Source organism: Erithacus rubecula (assembly GCF_903797595.1).
Source record: "Erithacus rubecula genome assembly, chromosome: Z".
Lineage (NCBI taxonomy): Eukaryota > Metazoa > Chordata > Aves > Passeriformes > Muscicapidae > Erithacus > Erithacus rubecula.
Genome location: NC_136661.1, coordinates 25,110,814 through 25,132,963, shown reverse-complemented (window position 1 = coordinate 25,132,963; position 22,150 = coordinate 25,110,814). Strand labels below are relative to the sequence as shown.

Sequence of the window (22,150 nt, the reverse complement as noted above, 5' to 3'; positions counted from 1 at the left end):
GCACAGCCAGCCAATGGAGAGTCGGGAGGGGGAGGGCGGGGCACGTCCCGGCGGCGAGAGGCCAATCCGAGGCCTTCTCGGGCATGGGGGCGGAACCTAAGGGGAGGCGGGGGGCGGGACGAGAGGGGAGTGGCTACCGCTCGCAGCGATGCCGCTGCGATTGGTTAAGATTGACGTCAATCACGCGCTGGTTCCGCCCACTGCAGGACCCGGAAGCAGAGGTGAGGGCGGGGGTCCATGCTGGCCGCTGTGGGGGTGACACGTGTCCCCGTTCTCGGTGTCCCCATCCCTGGACAGGGGCGCGACCCTCTGCGGGCGGGGAGGAGAGGGCAGGGCAGGGCAGCGGGGCTGCGTGGCGCCAGGCGCCGGCGGAGGGGCCCTGCTGGGATTTGTCCTTGTCCTTCCAGGCGCGCACGGGAGGTGGTGCTGGTTCCCCGGCCGGCCCCGGGGCTGTGGGGGCCGCAGCGGGGGTGTTGTCCTTGTGGCTGATCAGGAACTAATGGGAGCGTTCGAAGTGGTTGACCAAAAGAGCCGAGCGTCATCCAGGGCTGTGGTTGGTGGTGGGGGGCTCGGTGTTGTGGTTTCCCGTGTTGGGAGTTCGAGGTGCTTAGTGATGCCGCTCTTGACGTCCCAGGAAAATAGTGTTCTATAAAGTTATTTACTGAAATATGCATCTCTGCCAGAATGCAAAGCTTTACAGGGAGCTGGGGATCGGCCAGATCTATAACGTGAATTACTCGTCTCCATTGCTTTCCCTGTTTCTCTCTATGGGACTAGACCTGCTGGCTGTGTAGCTTATTGCTGACAATATTTATCACAATATTTATCAATATTTTGTAGGTGTGTTCCGCATTGTTTACATCAAATCAGTGCTTAACACGTGCCAAGAAGCTTTTAGTTTTGTGTGACAGCCTTATGTTTAGGCAAGACATCAGGCAGCCTGTCCTTTGTCATGCATTTTCTCAGTTTTCCCTCTGATATCCTGAACAATCTTGTGCTCCGGTGAAACCGTCCAGAGCAATTATTTCCATATGCCAGTTCCAGTAATGTTGAGGTATTACTTCTGCACAGGGTCTTTGGAGTTTTGTAGTGGAAAAATTTCAGAGTGTTAATCTGTGGCTTTTGTTTTGCCTTGTAATTTTTTCCTCTCCCCACAATATGGGGAGCAATCTACCAGCAGCAAAGAAATGGCATGCAGGTCATTTTTCATGCTTCTCAATAACATTCTTTTTTTTTTTTTTTTTTTTTAAAGTTTTTTTCTAGGTTCTTATTTCCCTGTTTTAAAGGGAAAGTTTTTTACAATTCAAAGGTAGGTAATAAGATACAATTTAAATCTGTAGTAACTGCAAAGGGGCAGACTACTTTTTCTCTGTGCTGCGATCTTTTTACTAAATAAATACAGCTGGTCATGTTTGAGCCCCAAGTTTTGTTCTCTTCCACAGCTCCTGGTGTGGTTGACAGAGGGGAATGGCTGTGAGAGCTTGTGGATTGATCATCTACAGGAGGCTGCAGCCAGCACCATCCCCTAACAGCATTGAGTACCTCCTGCTTCAGACATCCTACGGGGACCACCACTGGACCCCACCCAAAGGTGATTTTTGTTCTGATAACACTCGTGGAGGTCATTGGTCTCAGGTTGCAGAATGAATTTTGGCTGAGATCAGTTTGGAGGGGTGGTTATCACCTGAGAGTAGCTGCTGGCTGTGCTATGGTGCTCCTGAGGCATCTGAGGTGGGAGTTCTGGCACTGAAATCCTCTGCAGGTTGTGGCTGCATGAAGTGTTGGGCACAGCTGATTTGGGTGGGGGCTCAGCTCACTCAGCCGAGCTCCTCAGGTCTCTGATGTTTCTGTTAAGATATTCACACAGCTGAAGTGAGGTCATGAGGGAATGTTCTACCTTCTTACCTCGGGTCTGATCCTTCACCACCGTTGCCAGTGAAGGATTGTTGGACCCGTGTGTGATCAGAGGGGTCACAGTTTGCAGGAAGGCAAACTGAAACCTGTAATAGTACACTTTAATACACCCTTCTTAGAAGATGCAGGAGATCATTGATAATCACTTGCCTAATGCAGTAGAGATGAGAGGGACTGATAGGAGAATTAACCTTACCAGCTGTTCTTGGTTATCAGTGAGGCCTCAGAGCAGAAAACAAGCCCTGTGCCCCAGGACAGAGCAGCACCTCCTCGATAAAGGCACGTGGCAGAGCCAGTGTTTGCTAGTACATGGTCACATGTACCAGGAGACGTGCAGCACAGAAATTCTTCAGGTTCCCTGTAGATCTTCTTACATGCCTTTTTTTACCACCTGAGATTTCTTCCCAATAATTTTTACTTCTTTTGTAAAATATGGTGCTTTCAAAGCATGGTGCAGCAGTTTGCAAATGAGAACTTGCAAACTGAGGGAAAGAAAATCTTTTAACAGTGTCAGCTAGGCTCTCCTATTAAGGGAAAGAACAAAACTTTCCAAACCTCCCCCTTTGTCTGCTCCACCAAGAGCCTAGGGGAGTTGAGTTTGCAGCCTAGTGGAAAGCTAAAAAACATCTGCTGGGACATGATTTATTGTTGTGAGAAGAAACCCTTATGGGAAGTCTCCCTGGGAACACAGAAATTCTGGATAAACAATTTAGATTACTTGTAGGTGTTTTGGTAGGGACCTAATCATCTCAAAAACATGCATCTCACATACTGAGAACTGAGAAATAGTGTAGGTTGGGAGGGACTCTTAAAGGTAGTCTAATCCAAGCCCCCACCAGTGGGCAGGAACATCCTCAACTAGAGCAGGTTGCTCAGAGTCCCATTCCACCTGAATGTTTCCAGGGATGGGGCACCCACCACCTCTCTGGGAAACCTGTGCCAGTGTGTCACTACCCTGATAATAAAATCAAGTCTTCTTTGTCTGTTCTCTGAGCCTGCCCTCTCCTAGGTGAAAAGCAGGAGCCCATCTCCTGTCACTTCAGGCATTTTTCAAAAGTCTGTTCCCAGTTTTCTTATAAACCACCATCGTTTAGCCAGCAAAAGGGGCTGTAAGGCCTCCCCAGAGCCTTCTCTTCTGCAGGCTGAACAACCCCAACTCTCTCATCCTGTCTCCAAAGCAGAGGTGCTCCGCTCTGTGATCATTTTCATGGTTTCCTCTAAACTTGATCCAGCAGGTCAATGTCCTTCCCTTGCTGAGGACTCCAGGAGGGGATGCAGCATTGCACCCATCTGCCCACCAGAGCAGAGGGGTAGAATCACCTCCCTCAACACACTGCTTAAGATTTTAGAGATCAAAAGTCGCATTCTGATGGTGGCCTGTAGTAGGAGCTTGGTATTGACTTGGGGGAATTTAATGGAGAGAAGCTGTTCCATTTTATAATATTTCTGATAGGAGTGGTCTTGCAAGCTGGTAGTGCAATGTGGTAACATAACTTTTATGTGATGATGACATGGATTCCGTGGAGCAGGAGCCAGAAGGAGAAGTTGTAATTGTCTCTCAAAACACAAAAGGCATTTTACAGCTACAGTGTAGTTGGTTATTTTGAAAGTTCTCTAAGCAGCAACAACTCTTATGGGATTATAAGAGCTGGACTTGCTTGGATCCCCTCGCATGAGCCTCATCAGCCTTATCTCTGCCCCTAGGACTGTGACTTTGCACTAGCTGAGGCTGATGGGAAGGGGATGTAGGGTTCATTTTCCTTCTCCATCTATTGGAACTGCACTAGTGGAAACAGGTGGGAGGATCTGAAAGCTGTGGTGTGGGAGGTGCTGCCTGCTGTCCTTTTTCTGCCCTCCAGGTAGACTCTATTGCACAAACTTGGCAACTTACTAAGCTTAGACCTGAGGTTATCAGCAGGTATCGATGTCAGATGCTTTTTCTGCAGAGCTGCTGCTTGAAAGAAAAGTGCATTTTACATTTGAGGTGATGTCATGGTGTGAGAGGGATCCATACTTCCCATACAGAGGCAGGGAAGTGAATGGGGCCTGTTGCAAAAGCAGAACAGCTTCCTGCATACCCCAGTTGTGGTATTAAAAAGGGGCTTTGGGTACCTGGGACCTGAGGAACAATTAATCTCTGCGATGAAATTACAACTATTTGCAGCCAGCTACATAGAAAATAGAGTGACATCAGGGACAAAATAGAGCTTAAACTTTTTTTTTCCTCCTAAAATGTTCCAGCTCCTGCTATGTTGCTTTTTGGAGGTATTGCTTGTCTTGTTCTATTTATGTCCTGGTCTGGAGCTTTCATGAGAAAACCAAATCTGACATTTCTCAACAAAAGTACAAACGGCTGGGGACGTGTTATATTTACCCGTTGTTTGTAGTGGCACCTCTCGTTCTGAGCAACATAAAATAAATTATGTGTCCTAGGAGAGCTACCCTGCTGGTGAAAGACTTGTTGGTTGTTTCAAAGGGGAGTATGGCAGAGAAAAAAATCCCTAGCTTCCTAAATGAAACCCACCTTTTAAATGGTATATTGATACCTGGTCCTGTTGTTTCTGGACTGTTAGCACAAGTGAGAGTTTTGCAGAATTGAGCCTTAAGCTTATGTGAAAGGATGTGGTTGAGAGAGGATTAAGACTCTCAGATGACTTGTCTCCACTCTAACTAGATAAAGGAAAAATGAGGGACTCATTGCTCCTTTTTGGTGTAGACTACTCCAGAAGTGGAAGGGAGAAGTGGGAAGAAAAGATGTCTGGTGCTGAAAGGCCGATGGAATTTTCAGGAGGTGAGGGATAAACAGTGATCCTAAAAGCTACAAGACAAAGATAAATCAAGACACAAGAGCTGGAAAAGCAATCTCTGTTCTCCAATTTCCCTTCCATCCTGTGTCACCTACCATGTACTCTCATCTCTGTCTCCCAGTGTTTCCCGATTAAAGCAAAATGTGAGTTTCCTTCCCAGAGATTTACTTTTCCACCCTCTTGGCAGGCCACGTGGACCCAGGGGAGGATGACCTGCAGACAGCCTTCCGGGAAACACAGGAGGAGGCTGGTCTGCAGGCCAGCCAGCTCACCCTCATCCAGGGCTACAGGAAAGAGCTGCACTACCCTGTCCGTGGCAAGCCCAAGACCGTGGTGTACTGGCTGGCAGAAATGAAGGACTGCAACACGGAAATCAAGCTGTCAGAGGAGCACCAAGCTTTCCAGTGGCTGAAGCTGGAGGATGCCTGCAAATTTGCAGAATATGAGGACATGCAAGCAACGCTGAAGGAAGTGCATCAGTTTCTCTGCTCCAGAGAATAAGTGGTTTTCTTTTCTGAAGTATAAGGGGATTTCTTGAGGAGATGGGTCTGCTTTTTATGTTTTAAACTGGAGGAAGAATTATATGGCTGCAGAAATGTAGAATTCATTTTTTTTTAATCTCTAGAAATTCAGTGAGGATACATGGAGCTTTTAAAGAGATTGTGCTTTTGTCTCCCCTAGCTAGCACAAAAAAGCATAGTCTGTTTGAACCATAAGCCAGAGATGTCTGAATTGAAGCCTAGGGCTTACAAAAGACTTCCTCTGTCTCCTTTTCTTTTACTTTTATTTTTTTCCCTTTCTTTTTATTCCTTGAAGTGCTGAACAACCACAGGTCTTTTTGAAAAATCAAACACTTGATACATCTTGACTTGCTGATGTAAAGCTAGAGAGTTGAGAAAATGAGCATATGGGGATTTTTAATAACAAAATGCTTACTGCAGAAGTCATACCTTGAATTTCAAATGAAGAAACAGTAGTTCTTTTCCCAGCTCTTCCAGTGATATGCAGGGATAACTTGTCAGATCATTTCAGGTATTTTTTGTTTGTATCATGAATTTATGTACATCCCTAATGTACTGTTGTGAGAACATTTTCCATCCAGAGAATCTTAGTAAATGATTGAAGTACAGTATTTAAGTGGTAAATTGAAGTTCTTTGCCTCTTTCTTTTAGTTTTTTTGGTCTTTAACAGACACCTTAGCTATACATATTCCAGGGGGTTGGGAGGGGGTACTTAATTTGCTTTCTGCACAGGATATCCAAGCTCATGTGCAATTTTGTGTCTGCTTTATACTATTAGTGCTTCTATGGATGCAGCCACGCATCTTTTGGGGCAGCAGACATTAATAATGTTGGTACCAGTGTGGCAGGAATCTCTTGCTTGTCACTCCATCATCTTCCTGTGGAGTGATTTAAAATTGTATATATTTATATTTTCAAGAAAAGGAGTGCATTATAAGAAAGCTTTTATATATAAATATGTGTGTTTTTTATGCATGATAAAAAACTTCAGTGCTCCTCCACATTACATTCAGACTTTGATTATGAACACTGCTCAGAAGTGTTTCATTCAGATGGTGGCAGAGAATGTAACAACCAGTGTGAGTGGAAGAGAAGAGTTAAAAGCCTGTGGAGCCTCAGTCCTGGTTTTTCATTATTGTTTGAGCTACCATTTAATCAGTGCTGTGTAAACAATGGTGTTGCTGCTTCGTGTTTATGAGCAAGATTAGCATATTAAGATGGAGTTAGAGAGCCATTAACAAATCATGGTTCTGCCCATTCAGCAGTAGTGAACACAGGCATTTGGTGCTTTGGAAAACACATTAGCTCAGCTCCAAGCCGGGACTTCCCTTTTAATGGCACTGCTGAATGGTTGTAGTGCCATTAGTGTTCCCAAAGCCTGTCAGGGTTTTGGAGGGTGACCAGTGCTGTGCACTGATGTGATCCTTGGACAAAATTCCAAGGGGTGCAACTGTGATAATGGGTCAGGCACTGTGTTTGCATTTAAAGTGATTTATGTACAGAATGTATTCCCGCAAAGTTTGTGGGTAAAATGATTCTTGTGCATTTTTTGATCCCAGAGTCTTTGGGTTTCATTTGAAGTGGAAACGTTGGAAAGTCAGAATTTAACTCTGATTCTTGCTGTTTATTGGTGAAGAAAGAGTTCTTCCTCTGCCCATGTCTAATAGTAAAATATTTTCCCAAGGAGCATCTGGGAAACCCTCCAGTAAATAATTATGGTATAATCTTCCTGGCAAAGATATTTATTTCCAACCTCTATGACATTTATGCCCTAAACCAATAGAGTTTGTATTTTTTTTTAGACCAGTTGAGTTTTTAGTTATAATAATATCTCATGACAGTAAACTTTTTACATTTAAAAAGAAAATTGAAAAAAACCCGAACACCCAAACAAACAAAACCCAGAGATTTTAAATTCCCTGGAGAGACCTTACTTCTGCTGTAGGTTAAATAAAACCAAACTCAAGAGAAGTCCAAGCTACACTGAAATAGCAGAACAGTTTAATTTAGGTCAAGTGAAAGGCACTGCTCAAGTAAGAGATGTGAGCGTATGGTTTCCCTTGCTCTACTGAACAAATACACTGACACAGCTCATACTTGTAATTTCCTGGTTTTATTATTTCTTTCTCCACATAATTCTTGACTTATAGCCATGATTACATCATCTCAAAATCAGAGAGAAATAAAGCACACATTCATCAATCTTAGGAAAGTGCTAAGACATTGCAAATTTCACTTAGAAAAGCTCAGGATTGAGTGTGACAGTCACAGGTAATTATGCTGAAATAAGATGTATAAAGGCTAAAAATAATATCTTACTCCTATCTAAAAGAAAAAGAATTGTATTACTGCTCTGGTGGAGCAATATATCTATTCATTGACTATTCCATATGATTATAGGAAATCAGAGACTGAAGCTGGTATAAAGTGGCTCTATATGAAATATCCCCAACAAGCATGACTGACATTACTTGCCAGTCTATATAATAAAAGAGGATGTGTGTTATAATAAGGTTTAGTACATCCTAAATATAGAAACGTTTTGAGAGACACATGCTCTCTCAGCAGGGCTTTTGCAGTGATGCAGAGAGGACAGTGGAGTGGTACCTTTTAAGTTAGAAAAATGACTTGCTGCTGCTTTATTGACAACTTAGTGGGGCTGAATATTTTGGCAGATACCTAGAAGAGATTTTATAGAAGGCAATGCTTATTAATTGCATTATCACACTGACAATGTAACTGAAGGCCTTCTGTGTCTATTGGCAGCTAGTTTTATCTTAAGAATTTAAGGATCATCAAGATTTCTGTTTTTTTACCTTTTGCCTTGTCTTCAAAGACTCACTTTTTCATATGCTTAGTAACTCTAATTTTGGTTCAATGGGCAGTTGCAGCTAGCAAAAGTTCCAGCTTATTTTAAGGAAACCGGGGGTTTGTTATGGGTTAAAGCAGCTCAGGAGTTATATCATGTGCCTATACAAACCAAACAATCTACTCTGCTTGCTTCAACCTTGTGCTGTGCAAGGAGATAGTACTCAAGTGTTTAAAAAGACCCCAAACAGTGTCCAAACAGCAAGGGTAGGGAGGAGATCAGCTGTGGTGGCACTCCTCCTGGTGGGAGCAGTGACATGGGATGGAACAAGAGCTCTGTCACTTTGGAGCTAGTCCACTTGGTAATTGATGTTGTCAAAAAGAGGAGTGACAGTCCCATCTTTCCACTCGATGAGGATCTCTCCGTGCCTCAGGGAGGGGGAGCGGGATGGGGGGAGGTAGGGCTGGGCGCCTCTCCGCAGGGCGGCTGGCTCCCCTAAATCTGCTCTGCTGCTGCTGGCTGGAGAGCTCTTCAGGGCAGACAGGATTTTCTTTTTCCTACGAGGAGAAGAAGAGAATAACTGCACCTGTCTGTCGCTTGGTTGCTTCTCTACATCAGCGACTGTAATGCCACCCCTTCAGTGACAGCAGAAGATGTGTGGGAGAGGAGGAGCCAGCATTAGTGGCTGTGCTTGGGTGGGTCAGTGAGTGGGATGGATCAACTGGGTTGCAGAGAGGAGGAATCACCAAGGGTGACACACTGGTGACCAGACCCATCTGCTGGGAGCCAGCAACATCAAATGTGCAATGGGGAAAGGTGCCAATACCAAGACTTTTGTTTTGAGATGTTGGAGTTTTTCTTTAAAATGCTGCTCATGGCAAAGCGAATGAACCTGACTCTCACTTACTTGTTGTAGTGAACATTGAGTGTCAGTATTATTAATCCCAGTATGAATGCCAAGGGGCTGAGAACCAGCATGGCAGTCTTCCAATTCGTGCCTGAAAGGGTGTGAGAGAAAGCATCACGTGTTTGCTGTACATATCCCTGTTCTTATACAATAGCCACGATTGCTGCAAAAAATCACCTGTAATGTCCCTGGAAAATGCCAAATAACAGGAAAAGTGCTTTGTCTACAAATTAACATCTTACAGTTGCTTTTAGACTGCACATCACCCTTCTGTTGAAGGTGGCCAAAAAAGCTTTTATTTCTTGCTACAAAGACATTGGTATCTTATGCTTCTCCACTCTGCATCTTTCTGATACAAAATAAGAGGGGCTGGGGGAAAGCAGTAGTGCTAGCAGCTGCCTAATTCTCTTGAGGAGCTGGGACAAAGCACTTTCACGTTTTTACTATTTTTTTTTAATCACAGGCCTGTGGAGATTTGTTTAATCTTTAAAAAGAGTCCTTCTGACAGGTAATTTTGTGCCCTTGTTCCCTGTTGGGCATCCTCAGCAGAACCTCAGGGAAACGTATCTGTCACAGTGGGAAGGACAGGGGCACCAATGAACCTTCATCTACCTGGTCCCTTCCTCCTCTGGCTGATCTCTGGACCTACCTGCAAGCCTGGCCCCAGCATTTTTCCCCCGATTTCCATGCTTCTTGGAATGGTTGTGGGATGGATCTAGTAAAAGAAGTAGAAAGACTCCAGTTAGCAGCTTTCAGCTGGACCAGGGGCCCAGATTCCTCATGATGCTTTGGTGTAATCACAAATCCCCTTTGTATGGCACCCAGAAGGAAAAAGGAAACTTCATTGTCACTTGGTGTTCCCCAGCCACAGCTGATTATTGTACCTGAAACAGTTGGTGGCTATGCTTCCAAGTTAAGCCTGTATCACTAAACTGCTTGCCAAAGGAAACTCCTCAGCATGCTGGGTGAAAGGACTCAGGGGTACACATGGAAGTTCTTCAGAAATGCTCAGGTGCTTTTCCACCACTGAAAATAGCTGAGTAACCTCGAAATGCTGCCCACACTTTCCTTCCTGCTGTTCTTGTTTATGCATTCAAAAAGGTGCTCACCCTCATTTGCTGGGAGCTGTGCCTGTTTGGTCCTTAGTGGAGACAGTGTGCTGTTGAATTTGTTAGCCAGAGGGGAGTCAGTCAGGCTCGCAGAAGACTCTCTGTCCACAGCATCAATCTTTGATGAATCAATGGTTTTAGCTTGGAAGGAAACAAAGGAAACAAATCTGTGTGATTAACATTTACTTTTTGTACAGGAACCTGGATATGCTCATTGTCCAGTAGGGAAAGGGAACCCAGCCCTGCTGATTTGGTTCTCTGCCCTGCAGGGATGTGGTGCAGTAGCAATCACCTCATTCTGTTTATTAGGGGCTTTCAGCTGTCACAGATTTTAAAGCTGAAATGAACCTCTCAAGATGGAATCAGAAACCAAAGCAGAGCTTGTTTTCTGGTGGTAGATGTGGTCATTGGTTTTAAAAGGATGAGTGCAATGCCAGCTGTTAAAGGATGATGTATGAGGAGCAGGCAAGTGAAAGAATCACAGCTATTAACAACACTGCAGATATAAAATGGGATCCTAAGGGTGGTGAGTAGTCCATACTTCTGAAGGCTCAATATTTTCCTTTGCCTTCCAGTCCTACTGCAGAGTAGGGTGTGTGGGGAAACAACTGCTGCTAGAGGAGAGGTTGTGGGAAGTTTGGTGTCAGCAATTCATCCCTCTTCTGCAATGATGCACGTGCCAAGACCAAGAAAACCATGACTTCAGGGCTCCCTGCTGCCTATCCAAACCCCATCCCATCCTGTGGCATAAGCACCCACACCACAGCTACACAGGTGTAATTTATTGAGCAGATAACCCACAAAAGTAGAAATTGTCTGTTGAGCAGCTATAAGGTAGATAAGCAATGCTTAAACAAACACATAGAACTTTGTGGTGTTACTGAGTAGTCAGAGGTCCCCTCCAGTAGACTGAACCATGGGATTGATAGGAGAAGTATGAGTTTGCATGAGATCCACAGAGTGGCACAGCCTGATTCAAAAGCTGCTCTGTGTTTACCCTCACAGCCTTATTTGGGGATCCTGGCCCCAAGGCAGCCCTGGGCTGGCAGGAGCATTGCCTTGGGGAATGAAAATGCTCTTTTCACATGCCTTTTTTCCATATCTTAAATGTTCCACGCATTTCTTAGCCTATATTTAACTACCCTATTATGGTATATAATTAAATACCTATTATGGTATTTAATTTGATTGGTCTATATTTAACTTAATGTTAAAACACTAACACTTGTAATTATTGTGATAATTACATGTTGACCTTCTAGTTGGCTAATTAAAAATCTTGAGGGAGAAACAGCCACCTTCTCTGCACATGACAGCCAAAGCAGCTGATGTATCTCTTTTTATTTCAAATTAGATACAGCCTCTCTGTGTCAAAACGTTATACATATAATCCCTCTGCTTTTGCCAACCAGATGCATCACATTTTCTCTTTATTCATTTCTTCAGAGCTCAAAATCTCATTAGGTCCATTAAGGTAAGGAATAGCCTCCTGTCAGGGAAATAATTTTCCCTGAGCAATGTTGGAGACTTTATCACCTATAGAGTGAACAAACATATAAACCATTACAAACACCAGCTCTTTTTGGGTCTCTGGTGTGGTAGAAAGGAGAAAAGAAGAGGAAGAGAGGAGAAATTGAATGTGATTTTCAGGTCTCAGTTCTGCACACAACTTTACAAGAGAACAACCAAAAACCACCTTTATCAGCAGGAAGCAGACTGGACCATGAATTATCAGTGACCAGCAGTGGGCTTCACTGGGCATGTGACAAATGTTCACAGTCACATCTTGGTAAAATGACCATGCCTGGTGTCTGGTAGCCTTGTGTCAAACTCCTAAAATTGTGACAAGACCAGGGTTTTTCTCCTTTCTGTGTCCAGTCTAGACAAAGGACAGTGAACACTTGTGAAAGCAAGTGTTGTATTCTCTTCAGCAAATGCCTAGGCTGTAAATAGTTAATATAAACCAGATTTTTAATAATTTTGATGTCATCTTCTGGAATTTTTTAATGCAAAAGGAGGGCAACACTTAAGCTACCTCTCACTACTTGCTGCATTCACCAGTCTCTTTTATGACTACATTGGGCACCAGGAGCAAGGTTCACTTCTGAGGATAATAATAACATGGAATAAATGTTAGAACTAGGTATCATTAGTGAAAGGTGCAATGAAAAGTTCCATTAGTGAAAGGGGTTTCACAGAAGAGAACTCTAATTTCAGAAACTGAAGCACTAATTTCTGATGCTTCTCAATAATTCATACAAGTTTAAAAGAGGTTTTCAGCTGCCTCCAGTTGTTGTCTTACCAAAAAAAGATATCCCAAAGTACCAGAAGCTTTTTCAAAGTTTGAAGTGCCTGGCTTTGTGAGACTTCCTTGGATGTTTTGTGCTTGGGAGGCTCAAGCAATTTCCACTATTGTTAGCTGTGGACACCAATTCAGAAATATTTCACCAAAATATTTGCGTGTCCTCAGAAATGGGGCTGGATTTTGGAGACCTGACCATGTAAGGCTTAGCATGCTTCTGGAAAACCCTGAAACCAGTGGTGCCAGGTCGTGGGGCTGAGCTGGAGCCATTTGGTGTTTCTCCGGCTCAGGTGAACATGAGTTAGAATGGGAGCAAGCCTGGTGTTAGGTGGCTTGGATGACATGAAAGTTAGATGTTATCAGACGCTAAATCTAGCTCATCTTACTTTGATAGATCCACACACGTGTGTCTAGAGCTTCTTGTGTTGGCTTGCTGGGCCTCTGAGCTGCAGTCCGGGCAGCAGCACAGATGGTTTCACCTGCCAGCGTCTTCCACCTGCTGAACTTGTCCTTCTCCCTCGAGACAAAGACCTTGTGGCCTCCCTCCTTGGTGCTGAGGTGGAAGCCCAGGCTGTGCAGGGTCAAGTGTCCCTTCCTGCTGCAGGCCCATGCCTGGCGTTCCCAGTCCCCGCAGGGCTCCAGCCGGAGCGGAGCGCCGTGGCGCGCCCGCCGCGCCGCCAGGCACCGCGGGCTGTGCAGGCTGAGGACAGCGCCCGTGTCGGGGTCCCAGCCCCACTGCTGCTGCCCAGAGTGCTCCTTGCAGCTGGCCAGGCTGATGCTGTTGGTCTCATGGGAGGCACGGATGCACTTTTCCAGCCGGGTGTTCCTTATGAGGAAGCCTTGTCCCTCTGCTACTGCGGTACAATCAGAGCGCGGTTTAGTGCTGTGCACGTCTGAGGCAAAATGCATCTCTTTGTAAATACCCTGGGGGAATAAGAGGTAACCCACCAGTCCTTTCCTGGATGGACATGCCTGGATAAACAGTTCCCACAGCTTGCTAATTTCCAGGAATGACATTTCTTTGAAAAAAGGGACTGCAAATATGCTGTGCATTGCAAATAGCCGTGAGCAATGCTAGAGGAAAGCAGCAGTTATGTAACTAATGAGGAAAAACATCCTTCCAACTTGAATGCCTCTATCAAATATCTGCCTATATATATATATATATTTAATTCAGTACTTCAACTGTTTTAACTAGGTAGCCATCATTCCCTCCCTCTAAAATAATTAGATGATTTGAGGGATCTTTTGCCCCTATCCAGGCCAAATCTTTCTAATAAAAGCACAGTTGAAATCCCCCTCATGCTGTTCATCTGGGGCTATTTAGGGCACCTTGGGCTACACTTTCTATTAAGTGGCTTCTGCAGATATTCAAGCAGTACTGGGATAAAACCATGTTCCACCAGAAGTGTGTAAGTACTTGGATGAGGCAGCTCATGTAAGTATTGAAATGATCTTGGATTTAGTACATCTGACATTGGTCTTTGCACCTTAGGAACAAAGGCACTACTTTAAAAAATCCTTTTGTAAGAGGGAGATGTGGCAGCTGTCCACAAGAAACACAATTTGAAGCAATTTCTGTAATTGTTCCAACATCTTAGATGATTTAGGATGGATATCATCACAGTAGCTGAAGGATTGCCACTGTTTTCAGTATAACTTCATCAGGTGTGGCCTGTGAATATCCTGAGAAAAATGTTAAGTGGTAAACCATCAATCACTCTTGCAGGTGTACTTTCTGCTGTGTATTTAATGGCTAAGATAGATGGATACAAATACGAGTTTCAAATTTCTGAACATTCTGAGAATCTTTTAATAATAACACATGCAACTCTCAGCCTTTGCAGTGACGTTTTTTCTTTCTTTTCCCTAGGAGACAGAGTCATCAGCATATAGTACTGAGCATAAAGAATAAGAGAACTCTGAAAAGTGATGTTAGGCAAGAACACTGATTTTTATCTAAACTATTTCTACAGAGTTTCCCCTCCTAAATTAAAAAAAACAAAAAAGCACACACACAAAAAAAAAAAAAACCCAAAAACAAAAAACACCCAAAAACCAAAAAAAATCAAACCACAAAAACCTGAAACAATACTAAGCCAGTATAAGTATTTGGCTCAGTACCTGAAAAGATTAATGACAGTATAAACAGAAGCTGGTACACAATAACAACAGTATAAACAATAGATTAAAGGAGTTCCCATGTTTTTCTCTCAGGAAATTCTAGGGTTCTGCTAGATTAATAATGCCTTGAGGCTGTTAAATCCCCAGAAACATTTAAAAAACAGCTCAGGGCTTTCTGCTCAGCCTGAATGCCTGAGGAGAGGAGCCAGAAACCACAGTGCTTCTGCACCGTCTCTGAGACTGTCTGATCAATGTGTCTGCACTGGGATATTGACTTCATGGACCTGTGACAGCCACTAATCCAGGCAATTCCTGCCAAACCAATGTGCTTAAATGGAAATTAAATTTCTGGGCTATCTGTGGGTACCTTATAAGTCCTGTTCTCTTTAACCCTTACTGAGGACTGGGTGGAGGTAAGATATTTAATGCACTTTGTATCTGAGTTTCTGCTAGCCTCTAAAGGCAATAAGAAATGGTCTCCTATGTAGTTCCCCATAAATTTTAGAAAATTGAAATGGATGAATACAATCCCCCCAGTCCCACCCCACCCTTGCCATTTTTCCCTAGAATCTGGAATTCAGGATTCTCTCTTCTTTGCTTCAGCTTATCTGTGAGAAACCCATTTCCAAGGTAGTAATTTGAGACATGCATTGCAGTGTAACAGGGGAAAATGACAACTGCACTCAATCAGATGAAACATCTGCTGAGCCCAGGATCCTGTCTGCAGATTGGGCCATTAACATTTGCTAATAGAGGAAGAGGGTAAGAATCAGACAAGTAAAGAGCTCACTCAAGATGACAAGATGCCAGTGCCTCCTTCCAAAAATCACAGAATCAGATTTTTTGGGGTTGGAAGGGAGACCACTGGAGATCATACAGTCCAATCCCTCAGCCAACACAGGATCACCTGGAGCAGGGGACACAGGAACACATCCATGTGGGGTTTGAATGCCTCCAGAGAGGGAGATTCCACAACCTCTCTGGGCAGCCATTCCAGTGCTCTCTATGAAGTAACTCAGAGACTATCACTGGGTATTTATGGGTAAAATGGTTTTGCCCACTATCTTATATTTCTCAACTCTGAAGTTCAAAGAAAAATATAATTTTGTTACTCTATCAGTATCAGGAGCTCCTTCTGCAGCTTCACACAGTCAGCTTGAGTTTTGATTATTCCTAATTACTTTCTGGCATCAACAAACTTAATTGCTTCATTATTCATCCCTTCTGATCTTTCTGAGCACCTTCTGATACAATCACTGCTGTGGTCATTGTCAGCTTATTCCATCTCTTTGTTTGGGCCAGGTCTCTCCCCTCCTCCAGGAGAATTGAGTTTTTTAAGGGCCTTGGTGGAAGATTCTTATCAAAAGCCTTTTGCAAACACAAGACCTTGATCAGCTCAGCACATTTATGTTCTTACTGATACCATCATGGATGTCAGACATTCCCATTATGAAAGCTGCATTGACTTTTCTCATGTTTATCTCTCTGTAAATGTTGTTTGCTTCCACTGACTTGCCTGATGCTGAAGTGGAGCCTAGGGATCAGTGTATCCCTAGGCTGTGCAAGGATCTCTCTTGAGAGGGGCATTCTTGCTGTAATGCAGCCCTTTGGTATCGAGGTTGCTTTAAATAAGAATTTATTACACTCCTTAGATTTTTTTTTTAATGCCATCTTTGGTTTCCTGTAACTCCTGTGACTCAAAAGGCATTTGGACTGGTCCTTTGCCACAGATTATTTATCCTTCCTTTTTTCCTCCTAAAACTTCCTCTGCAGCCAATTCTGTTGATAGCACTCTTCAAACTGCAGAGAGTGACTGCCATGACCTCCCTGACCATGTCTGAAGTGAGCACCAGAGCCAGTAATCCATTCAGCCTTTCTACTGCCCTGTTTTTGGTTGCCCTTCTTGCATTTGTGCCCCTCACCAAGTTCCTGCTTCAGATAATGTTTGAAAATTTCTGCTAGCAGTTTTTTTATTCTCTCTCTAGGCTGCTGATCCAAGTCTTTTTCTCATGTTTTATTACAGGTTTTATTATTAAGCATGCCACAATCTTTTTTTTTTTTCTTTTCCTATCTTGGCAATGACTTTCTATTTGAAAGTTTTGGGTATTTTCATTACATTTTGAAGAGTGCTGCTGTTTGACCCAGCAGGAGATATGTGTTTTGCTCTCTGTAGAGTCCTTGTTGTTTTATGTTCCCCTCTAAACAATCACTGTGTTAGTTACCTGCACAGTAGCAGCACAGTCATAGGGGGCACACCCACAACTAAACCTGGAGGATGTTTACTTTGAGATACACATCAGGCACCAAGAATCTTTATTCAGGAGACAAAATGACATCCCAAGTCCTGCTGCTCAGTGGTCTGACAAATAAGGCCATGAGCTCTAACATTTTTAGAATGTTAACCTGGAGCAACCAAAGCATCCAGTGTACTCCCTGAGGATGGGACTCAAGGTCTCTGGAAAATGCCAACCTTACCCACAGAGCCCAAGTAGATGCCTGCTTTGGGCTGCTCATACTTGGACACTTTGGCCTCTTTGTATTTTTAGGAACAAAATAAACAGTTTCTAGCAAGGCCCTTGATGCCAGCTCATTTGTCCTATGATACTGACACTCTCTCTGGTTACAAGATAGAAAAGCAAGCAAATACAGGCCCTTGCTTCTCTGCAGCATGGCCACCCTTGGGACATGCTGTTCCATGTAGGATTAGGGGCAAAATCCATGCAAAGTTCCTAATTAAGGCAATGCCACTATGAAAGCCTTGGTTACCAGTAATCCCAGTGTGACTGGGAAAGTTTCTGCTGTTTCTAAGCATTGCCTGTGATGTCTGATCAAAGACATTTCCAAATTGCTTGGGGTAGCTTGGCCTGTATTTTTTCCCAACCACTGCTATTTTCTTAAGAATATCTTGCTTTTGGTTGACCAACAGGGTTTCATATCTTTCCACATTACTGCAAGGTCCACTTTTGACCAAGTAGCTCAGCAAAGGCTCAAAGGGAGCAGAGCAGCCATAGGAAGAGAAGAAAGGTTTTGACATGGAAAATTTCTGTAAATTATGGGAAGCAGGGGAGGTTGGTGAAGTCACCACAAAGCTGATGCAAGTGGGAAAAAAACCCAGTCTCTGAGGTGGGGATATGGTGTATATGTACAAAATCCAGAGAGGTCTGGAGAGGATGGAGAGGGGTTGAGTGGTCAAGGACTAATGCTGGATGGGAGAAGGGCTGCCAAGGGAAGGCTTGCAGGAATGTCTCTGCATCCAGGCATTGTGTGCTTCTGCCAGGGACAGCCTGCACAAACCAAGGGAGAACATCTGGCAGCTACTGAAGAGTTAAACACACCACAGCCAGGAAATCCCCCAAGAGAAAAACAGTTGGAGGCTGGAAAAGTAAATGTAAAATGTAAAGTAGAATTTAGAAAGTAAACATAGGGGGAATAGAACTATGGTACAAGCTTGGCATTTCTGCCTCTTCAGTGCAGAATGCCTTGGGCTGCCTTTTGAGGTCAGGGTGTCAGGAGTCAGGGAGCAGCCAGCACTACCATGAGCTTGAGGGGAGGGAGAGTGCTCCCAAGATATGGAATCAGGCCAAGATGCCAAGCATAGCCACCACAGACTCACACCCAGTGCATGGGGGTCCAGAGTCAGTGTTAAATGCAGTTCTGTTTCAGCAGGTTTTTTTCTGTGCATGTAGGCACAGTTCCTGCTGGTGCCTGACTTCCACTGCCCATTGCACCTCAGGGAGTCACTGTTAGGTTTGGCTTTTTAAGAGAACTTTTCATAGAATCAGAATGAACTAGGTTGCAAAAGATCTTTAAGATCAACAAGTCCAACCTATGATCTAGCCTAATGCCTCCTCATCAATTAAACCATGGCACTGAGTACTTTTTTAAACAAGTCCAGGGATGATGACTCCACCACCTCCCTGGGTAGCCCTTTCCAAGGCCCAACCACTCTTTCACTGAAGAATTTTCTTCTGATGTCTGATTTTTTTCTGACATCTAAACTAATTTTCACCTCCTCTCTGCTTGCAGGTACTTTCCAAAGAAACAACTGTCAGAACCAGCTTAGGAAATTCCAGGATTTCCGGTTTTCAGCAGGAAACCAGCCCCTCAGAGGTCAATAGACCTCACAGGTCTATTGAGAACAAGCATCTCTGTCCTGCCAGCAGCCTTAAAACTCATCAGTCCCAGGCAGGAGGAGATGGGGAAAAGCTGCTGCAGGAGGAGATCAGTCCCAGGCATGAACATGTTTGTGCTCTGTTCTTTGAGCTTCTTTGGGCATATCCAGGCATTGGAAAGATGAATTCCTTTCTGCAAAATAGTGATGGTTTTATTGTTTTAATTCTGATCTGGCTGAAATGAAATGGCTGTTTGCACCAAATGCATTACACTAGAAAGGACAAGAAATTCCCTGGGATCCTCCTTCACTAATAAAACACAAGCATGAGGATTCTATTGCATGGCAGCAGTAAAAAATCACTTTATTCTAACACCAGACAAGATTCTACCTTAGAGGCAAGGAAGAGCACCCTGAAGGTTGTTCTGTTCTCTTTGCATGCCATCAGGGTGTCATCTCCAGGTCATAACCAAATCTCTTCTAACTTTTAAAAAATGCACATGCATCATCCCCTCTTAACACTACAGGAACATACCCTCAGCCTGGGGCTTTACAAAGTGAGAGATTCTGTTCACTTTGATTGGCAACTTTTGATAGACAGCAAAGAGCAGTAGATGGAGCAGAAGTCAAACCTGTAGGAGCACAAACCTCTCCTGTTACCCAGCTGCAGAGCAAATTGGGGGTAACTTCTCAAAGCATCCTGGGGAACACTCACATGTGGAGCCAGGAATGGAAAGTAGCTGGTCAGACGTGCCAGTCTGAGGTTTGTCTTTAGGAATAAACATCCCAGCTGGGCAGCCCAAATAGCTGTAGTTCTCTGGTCGAGGGATTTTAAACAGCTCTGAGCATGTAACCTGTAAAACCACAGGGCTGTTCTCCGTGTAGCTTCAGGGACTGAATGAGCCTTGAAGAACTTAAGGGATTTATTTCAATGAGTAGCTTTCAACCTGACATCTCAGTTATAGCAGCAAAATAAAAAGGCTTATTAGCTCAGGGACTTTTCCCATTTTTAAAGAAAATAGATTCCCCTGATGCCCTCAATGTGATTGGTGAGACCATGGGTAGCACCACTCCTGGGAAACAGTTCTTGGGTATCACTGCTCTGGATCTCTGGGATGATGCCCAGCAGTGACTTCTGTTTTTTGCATCTATCTATGCATGTCAAAAAGAGGGCTGTTTGGATTCAAAATACTCCTGTGCATGGGCAGGATACAGGATTGGAGCAACCTCAAAAAGCAGCTGAATATCAGCATGAGCCACTACCAAGTTTGCTCCATGGAGGTGAACAGTGCAGACTCTGCAGCTTCCCACCACATCCTGCTCCCAGCTGACCACCACAGGAGCAGGACTAATACTTCTGCACTTCTCACTATCTTCCCCCATGCTGCTAACATGCTCTGAGCTCACTCAACTCTGCTGGGAAGGAGCAGCTGGGACCAGGAGGAACATCAGTTCTTAGGAGGTCACTGAGTGACTGCCTCCCTCCCTCCCTGGGCAGGTTTATTCATCCACTACTCTTAGCAGCTTAAAAGCACTTTATAAAAGCCTCCAGCATACTGCCATGGCATCCCTGGCCCAACCAGCCCAGCACCTTGCCAGCCTGTGCCTCACTTTTCTGTACCTTTAATCCCATTTTAAATGCTGCCCCGCAATGTGCTGTCGGCACTTGTTTTACAGCTAGTGGGCTCCTGAGCTTTGCAGCCCAACAACATTTCAGCAGGAAAGCAGGTTAAAACCTGAGAGGCCCTTCTCTTCCCACTTTACAGCTACCCCAAAGGAAGAAAAACTTACCCTCAAGCCAAGGAAGGAGGCAAATGCATCCCAGGCTCAGCCTGAAAAGCTCCATGATCTGCCAGCACGATGGGGGAAGAGGGAACCCCCAAAGCCTCTCGCCCACGAGGATTGCCAGGCAGCTCACTTTTACCCCTTTCTCTGTCATTCACAGCAGAAAAACCCTGCTGGGAAGAGAAAAGCTCTCTTGTCTCAGCAGTGGAGGCTTGGCAGCTGGCTTATCAGCAAAGGATCAGCTTGGAGACACAGTCCTGCTCAGCAGTTGTCCCTTAGGAGAAATCATATGACGAGCCAGGATGGGGGGGACGCTGGCCGGGGATGCTCGCGGCCGCCGGGCTCGGCTCCTTAGCAGCAGTGGCTGCTCCCAGCAATGACAGATGCATGCTAAGCAGGCTGGCCCGCTGCCTTTGCCAGGGCTGGGAGCAGAGGGGATGCAGGGCTGCCCTGGCAAGGAAAAGCAAAGTTCAGCACCAGTGCTCGGAGGGGCGTGGGATGTGTCTGCTGCAACCCTGCACTTGGCCGTGCTGTCACGGGGTTGTTTTCTCTTTCAAGAGAATTATTCCTGCCAAGAGGATTTTAGGCAGTGTTATAGCTCATGGTAGAGATAAAAGCTCACACACCAGCTGTGGTTGTCCTAGAGACAGGGAGTGATGGAAGGAGGAGTTGAGCTCCTGGATGGGGGAGCAGGCTCCCTGCTGTGGGTTTATCCTGATGATCATCCCGAGGGTTGCTCAGGTTGAATTTGGCTTTTCAGGCATCACTTTGGGCTCTGGAGGAGAGAAAACCTCACATCCCTCCTGAAGGAAAAGCAGCCAAGGCCAATAGCTGAATAGTAGCAGGGCAAGTGGAAGTTCACTTTTGCTAGCAAGATGTTCCCATTCAGCCACATACTCTCAGCTCTTGTATGTCTCATATTCTTGCTGAGGTCATTCTCACTTTAATAAATCATTTGGCCTTTTGCACAAAAACACTTTAAAAATGGAGGCATCACTTTCACTTTTGGGGTCCAGTCCTGAATGGCACCAATGTCACATCTTCCAGCTCTGCCCATGAGACCAGGAATCAGCTGGAGGGCTGAGAGGTGCTTCCTTTAGTGGTCAAGCTGTCAAATAAAGACAGTGCAGTACTGGGATCCATGCAAAGGCATGGTCTCAAGTCAGGGCCTGACAATGCTGCAGCTCCCTCTTTGCCATCCCTGGGATGATGGGTCCCAGCTTTCCCACTATCAGAGGGGTAATCTGGCTTCACATGAAATGTGGATATAGTAAAGAATATTCTACAACCTAACAAAGGGGAAGGCTGGAATAAATTCTGGTGAGGTTGGTCTTGTCTTACTGTAGCACTGTGTTTAAGAACAATACCAGTTGGTTTCTTTGTGATTACTGTGGGTTTTTTCCCCAGGGTCAAATTGTGATAAATTACAGGCACTTTTTAATTTTAAAAAAATGCAGATATTAAATTATTTTCTACTTGAATGGTACTGAAAATGCAAACACTCTTCACTGCATCTCCTTGGTACCAGACTGAGGAGAGTCCACATCAAAAACCAATGCCATATTTAAGCCCCAGAGAAAAGTGGTCAGTCTAAAAGCAGCCTGCCAGGACACACTGAAAAGAATCACTGAGATTTTTAGGGTTTCAGGATACCGCTTTGGACTTATTTCTTATATGTGCAAGAAACTACTTGCATATAAAATTGCTTTGTAGCCTTAGAGCCCATTCTTCCTCACTACATTGTCTTTCTTAGGCAATGGC

General features: G+C 44.5%; 2 protein-coding genes across 5 annotated transcripts; one reads left to right on the top strand and one right to left on the bottom strand.

Annotated features, from left to right (window-relative positions):
- The first annotated feature begins 73 nt into the window (after positions 1–73).
- NUDT2 (nudix hydrolase 2) lies at positions 74–5,853 on the top strand. Of its 2 annotated transcripts, XM_079330738.1 has the most exons (3): positions 74–221; positions 1,443–1,591; positions 4,909–5,853. In XM_079330738.1, exons 2-3 carry the CDS (start codon positions 1,468–1,470, stop codon positions 5,220–5,222), a joined length of 438 nt encoding a protein of 145 aa, XP_079186864.1. In that variant the 5' UTR covers positions 74–221; positions 1,443–1,467; the 3' UTR covers positions 5,223–5,853. The 2 variants fall into 2 exon arrangements, with proteins under 2 accessions (XP_079186864.1, XP_079186863.1); XM_079330737.1 differs by lacking the exon at positions 74–221 and having other exon boundaries at positions 1,319–1,591.
- Positions 5,854–6,968: 1,115 nt separating this feature from the next.
- On the bottom strand, positions 6,969–20,886 carry LOC306814571 (uncharacterized protein). 3 transcript variants are annotated; one of them, XM_079330736.1, is made up of 6 exons: positions 20,396–20,886; positions 12,756–13,293; positions 10,068–10,208; positions 9,608–9,673; positions 8,959–9,049; positions 6,969–8,608 (listed from the first exon to the last, which is right to left on the bottom strand). In XM_079330736.1, exons 2-6 carry the CDS (start codon positions 13,276–13,278, stop codon positions 8,401–8,403), a joined length of 1,029 nt encoding a protein of 342 aa, XP_079186862.1. In that variant the 5' UTR covers positions 13,279–13,293; positions 20,396–20,886; the 3' UTR covers positions 6,969–8,400. The 3 variants fall into 3 exon arrangements, with proteins under 3 accessions (XP_079186862.1, XP_079186860.1, XP_079186861.1); XM_079330734.1 differs by having other exon boundaries at positions 12,756–13,220; positions 20,396–20,875; XM_079330735.1 differs by having other exon boundaries at positions 12,756–13,223; positions 20,396–20,874.
- Between the last annotated feature and the right edge of the window lie 1,264 nt (positions 20,887–22,150).